At 51.0% G+C, this 5,784-nt stretch overlaps 1 protein-coding gene across 2 annotated transcripts in view; it reads left to right on the plus strand.

The window, feature by feature from the left end:
• PLXNA4 (plexin A4) overlaps positions 1–5,784 on the plus strand; it is a 539,940-nt gene that overhangs the window by 422,893 nt on the left and 111,263 nt on the right. For both annotated transcript variants that reach the window (XM_011995835.1, XM_011995836.1), the window contains 3 exons: positions 1,724–1,847; positions 2,580–2,733; positions 5,642–5,741. In XM_011995835.1, coding sequence (XP_011851225.1) covers positions 1,724–1,847; positions 2,580–2,733; positions 5,642–5,741 — 378 coding nt within the window. The remainder of the gene's footprint in view (positions 1–1,723; positions 1,848–2,579; positions 2,734–5,641; positions 5,742–5,784) is intronic.

The raw sequence follows: 5,784 nt of genomic DNA on the forward strand, positions 1-5,784 counted from the left end.
GTTGCAGCATTGTCATGAGACTTAAACGCTAGGCAATGTAAACCCCATATCATGTGCCTATTAATAAGCGCTCATACCTCGCAGCCATGAATGTACTGTTCAGGGTTGTTTTTCACTTTCGCATTGCACATCCAATCTACTTTGAAGTCCTGTGTTCTGTCCCTGTGTTGCTCCATTTATCCCATCCTTAGAGGAACAGCTTCAGTCCATGGCCTTCAATGATTTTTCGTTCATTTGTTAGATTCTCCTCTCAGGCTCTCCACCCAGGCTGTCACTCTTGCTGTGGCCAAAAGTGGGAGGAGAAACCCCCATAGCTTTCCCTAAGCCTGAGTTACCCCAAGAGCAGCTCAGGGTATCCAGGTGCCCCCTTCCCTCATCTCCTTGCCCCACACCACACCTGTCTGCTTCCTGAGACAGTTGTTCCCTCCCCAAGTCTCCGTCCCCAAGGCTCCCTCTCCATGTAGATTCCCTATCCCTGACTGTTCTGTGTCCTAATAAACTCCTTGCCTGGGGCTCCCTCCTGCCCTGCAACAGCTCCTGACATCTTCCTTCCTCTGCAAAATCTTATCTCTTTAATCAAAAGAGATCAGCAACTCTGGAGTGACTTCCCTGCTCTCATCTTCTCTCATCTTGTCCCTCTTGAGGACCCTGCTTGACCCCACCCCACAACAAAATCTGTAGTCCAGTTTCCAAATCATGACCACTTGGTGAAGCCCTATGTCCACAAAGTTCACCTGAGTTGGATTAAATACTGCTCCCTGAAATTCAGATAGCTCCATGCAGTGACCTCAAGTGATGCTTGCATTTGGGGGAGGTCCATGATTTTCACATGCATCTTTCACAAACCTTCATCAGCTAGCACTGCAAGATCCCAGGTCACACTGGTCATGGTCCACCTGTGACACCATACACTTTGTACAACACAGAGCACTGAAGAGTATCAGCAAACCTTAGATAGAGCCAGGATTCTGATCCAGAGCAAGCTTTTAACTACAGTTTTTAGCTCCTTTGATCCTTCCTTCCCTCTCTCCCACCTGCGTACATGACGGGATTCCAAAATAAATCGAACATAGCTGCTTTTTTTCTGAGAAGCTCCTACTTGGTAGAAGAGGGCTGCACTTAGCCCAATAATTGTCATATAATCTAAGAAGTTCCAGACTTCTTAAAGTAGGAGACTCCAAGGTGCTATGAGATCCTAGGAGGAAGCTCTTCACTTTGCCTAGGGTGGGAAGGAGAGATTGCAGGTGCATCTTGAGCCATGACTGGAAGAAAAAGTAGGAACTGGGCAGGTGGAGAAGTGAGGAGAGGGAAGCCCAGCAGAAGAACTGGCATGTTCAAAGGCAAGGAGGTGTATTTTCTATATGAAGAAAACAAATCTCAGGTTGCCTAAGGAGGGGAAGAGAATGGCAAGGCCTAAGGATGTGCAGAGAGGGTGAATAGACAGAACCGTGCAATTCTTTATATGAGTTTGGAGAGGATGAGTAGAGTTAGGATGACTCTCAAGTTTCTGCCTTTGGCAAGAAGTGATTGGAATGGTCATCTTTTCTACATTTGGGAATGATGGAGGAGGACCAGGCTTGAGGAAGGACACAAAAAGTCTAGCTGCATGCGCATTGAGTTTGGACACATACTGGGAGCTGCTGGAAATGCCTGACCTCAGCATCTGGACCTCCCTGGACCGAGTGGCCATCTCCTGAGTAACTCGAGGGTATGTCCTTCCTAGTTGCACCCGGAAGGAGCGGTGTGAGCGGTCCAAGGAGCCCCGCAGGTTTGCCTCAGAGATGAAGCAGTGTGTCCGGCTGACGGTCCATCCCAACAATATCTCCGTCTCTCAGTACAACGTGCTGGTAAGAGTTATGGGGGTTGGGGTAGGGTCCAGGGATGCAAGGAAAACTCTCTCCTACCAAAAAGTGCCTTAGCCCAAGGCCTCTCTGGAGGACTGGGCCAAGCCTGGCCAGCAGAAGCAGCTTGAGAGAAGGGTGCAGGATATCAAAGAATTAAGTGTCCATGGGGGGATGCAAGAAGGGGACAGGGACAGTACTATTGGGGAAGAGACTCTATTCATAAAGAGTAGAAAGGCAGGGAGCACCAGCACCAAAAATGATCAAAGGTGACAAAAGGTGTTGGGAATGATATCTTCAACTATAAAATGGGAAAGATGCATGTAGAGAGAGAGAAAGGTGCACAGGTGACTTCCAAGTTCTAGCACTGGGCACTTGGTGTTTGGTGTTTCTGTTTTTCCAAAATAGGGCCTAATGGAAGAGGTGCTCCATCAGCCACACCTCAGTCCTGTCCGATGTTCTCTTGCCACGAAAATCCCCTAAGCATTCTTGTTTCCTGGGGCCAAATCCATTTAGATCCTAATGAGGTTTCTTTTGTCTCTGTCTCTTTGCATCTCACCACGGCCTCTGTGCTGCTCTCCTAATAACTTGAGTCTCTTCTCCATGTTAATATTGCCTCTTTCCTTTCTTTGCTTTGCCTGTGATCTCTCTCGCTCTCCCACTTTCTTTTTTTATTCCATACCTGTCCTTTTCCCATTTCACCCTCCTCCTTCTCTTCCCCTGCCTGGCTGTTCACAGCTGGTCCTGGAGACTTACAATGTCCCGGAGCTGTCAGCTGGCGTCAACTGCACCTTTGAGGACCTGTCAGAGATGGATGGGCTGGTGGTGGGCAATCAGATCCAGTGCTACTCCCCTGCAGCCAAGGAGGTGCCCCGGATCATCACAGAGAATGGTGAGCATCCCGGAGGCACAGCTGAGTAGCACGTCTTCCTCCTGGCTGGATGATAACTCAAGACAGATGTGGGGGGATTGAGGGAGCCTACAGGCAGGGGAGGGTCAGAGGAAGGGGCATGGGTTGGTGGGTGTGTTATGGGAAGAGGGGGATGAAATCTCCCTCTGCTGTGCTTGGCATTGACTGTTACAGCCCTTAGATCCTAGGAGGAAGCTCTTCACTTTGCCTAGGGTGGGAAGGAGAGATTGCAGGTGCATCTTGAGCCATGACTGGAAGAAAAAGTAGGAACTGGGCAGGGGGAGAAGTGAGGAGAGGGAAGCCCAGCAGAAGAACTGGCATGTTCAAAGGCAAGGAGGTGTATTTTCTATATGAAGAAAACAAATCTCAGGTTGCCCAAGGAGGGGAAGAGAATGGCAAGGCCTAAGGATGTGCAGAGAGGGTGAATAGACAGAACCGTGCAATTCTTTATATGAGTTTGGAGAGGATGAGTAGAGTTAGGATGACTCTCAAGTTTCTGCCTTTGGCAAGAAGTGATTGGAATGGTCATCTTTTCTACATTTGGGAATGATGGAGGAGGACCAGGCTTGAGGAAGGACACCAAAAGTCTAGCTGCATGCGCATTGAGTTTGGACACATACTGGGAGCTGCTGGAAATGCCTGACCTCAGCATCTGGACCTCCCTGGACCGAGTGGCCATCTCCTGAGTAACTCGAGGGTATGTCCTTCCTAGTTGCACCCGGAAGGAGCGGTGTGAGCGGTCCAAGGAGCCCCGCAGGTTTGCCTCAGAGATGAAGCAGTGTGTCCGGCTGACGGTCCATCCCAACAATATCTCCGTCTCTCAGTACAACGTGCTGGTAAGAGTTATGGGGGTTGGGGTAGGGTCCAGGGATGCAAGGAAAACTCTCTCCTACCAAAAAGTGCCTTAGCCCAAGGCCTCTCTGGAGGACTGGGCCAAGCCTGGCCAGCAGAAGCAGCTTGAGAGAAGGGTGCAGGATATCAAAGAATTAAGTGTCCATGGGGGGATGCAAGAAGGGGACAGGGACAGTACTATTGGGGAAGAGACTCTATTCATAAAGAGTAGAAAGGCAGGGAGCACCAGCACCAAAAATGATCAAAGGTGACAAAAGGTGTTGGGAATGATATCTTCAACTATAAAATGGGAAAGATGCATGTAGAGAGAGAGAAAGGTGCACAGGTGACTTCCAAGTTCTAGCACTGGGCACTTGGTGTTTGGTGTTTCTGTTTTTCCAAAATAGGGCCTAATGGAAGAGGTGCTCCATCAGCCACACCTCAGTCCTGTCCGATGTTCTCTTGCCACGAAAATCCCCTAAGCATTCTTGTTTCCTGGGGCCAAATCCATTTAGATCCTAATGAGGTTTCTTTTGTCTCTGTCTCTTTGCATCTCACCACGGCCTCTGTGCTGCTCTCCTAATAACTTGAGTCTCTTCTCCATGTTAATATTGCCTCTTTCCTTTCTTTGCTTTGCCTGTGATCTCTCTCGCTCTCCCACTTTCTTTTTTTATTCCATACCTGTCCTTTTCCCATTTCACCCTCCTCCTTCTCTTCCCCTGCCTGGCTGTTCACAGCTGGTCCTGGAGACTTACAATGTCCCGGAGCTGTCAGCTGGCGTCAACTGCACCTTTGAGGACCTGTCAGAGATGGATGGGCTGGTGGTGGGCAATCAGATCCAGTGCTACTCCCCTGCAGCCAAGGAGGTGCCCCGGATCATCACAGAGAATGGTGAGCATCCCGGAGGCACAGCTGAGTAGCACGTCTTCCTCCTGGCTGGATGATAACTCAGGACAGATGTGGGGGGATTGAGGGAGCCTACAGGCAGGGGAGGGTCAGAGGAAGGGGCATGGGTTGGTGGGTGTGTTATGGGAAGAGGGGGATGAAATCTCCCTCTGCTGTCCTTGGCATTGACTGTTACAGCCCTTCCGTCTCAGCTCTAGGTTAGCCCCCAAGAGTCACCCTCATCCTGGGCAAGGAGCAGCTGCAGAGAGGGTGGGGAGGGGCAGGCCAGGACAGCGGTTAAGTTCAACCTGCTCCACTGGCTTGGCAGGTCAGTGGAGGAGGCCACTGAGCAGGTGCAGGGATGCTCACATGGCCGGTCTCTGACCCTGGACCACTGCCTTCCCCATTCTGCCCTCCCAGGTCTCCCCAGAGCTTCCTGTTATTGGGAGCAAGCTGCCCTGGGAAAGACAGCAGTGGGCAGAGGCTCCATGCTGGTGAGGGACAGGCCCAGCCTGGGCAGATTGATTCCATGTTGTCCCTCCCATTTGGGCTTGTCACATTTGTTCGGAGCTGATTGATTAATGAGGCTCTCAGGGAAGGCAAAGAACAAGGCTTGAAGTGGGGGCCTAAGGTCAGGGTTGTGAATTAAACATGGGCTGCAGCTCCTCCCTGGCGCCAGCTGAGGATTCCAGGGTCTCCCACCCCGGTGGAGCCCTGAGCGCCCCCAGAGGAGGTAGTGTCAGAACAGGGGCTGTCTTTACAGAGATGGAGAATGAGCTCATGCATACACACACATACATGCAAAACCTCTTATGCAGTTTGTGGCAGCATTCCTAGAAGTCTACATATGTGTTTCTTCTGGTTATGAATCAATTTTGTGAGTCTGGCCAGGATATCATGCATGTGAATGCACATTTGAATTCCTGGCAGTGTGCATCTGTATGTGTACACGTGGAAGAGGGGAAGTGATATGGTGGGCAGGGAGAACAGACTAGAACTGCCCTCTGCAGCTGCTCTCAGGGTTATCCTGGGACTGGGTCTGCTGGGTCAGAGCCCTGTTAAGCCAACAGCACCCTGGGGAGCAGGCTCCCTTTTCCAGCATGTGTCACTGGTCAGGGAATCCTTGGCTTGGGGCCTCAGCATTCCCCGACCCCTCAGCCATCTCTCCTCGTAGGGGACCACCATGTCGTACAGCTGCAGCTCAAGTCAAAGGAGACTGGCATGACCTTCGCCAGCACCAGCTTTGTCTTCTACAATTGCAGCGTCCACAATTCGTAAGTGGCCCCTGCCTTACCCCACTTCCTGTTCCTGGGGTCA

This window comes from Mandrillus leucophaeus, unplaced genomic scaffold (genome assembly GCF_000951045.1).
Source record: "Mandrillus leucophaeus isolate KB7577 unplaced genomic scaffold, Mleu.le_1.0 Scaffold5, whole genome shotgun sequence".
Lineage (NCBI taxonomy): Eukaryota > Metazoa > Chordata > Mammalia > Primates > Cercopithecidae > Mandrillus > Mandrillus leucophaeus.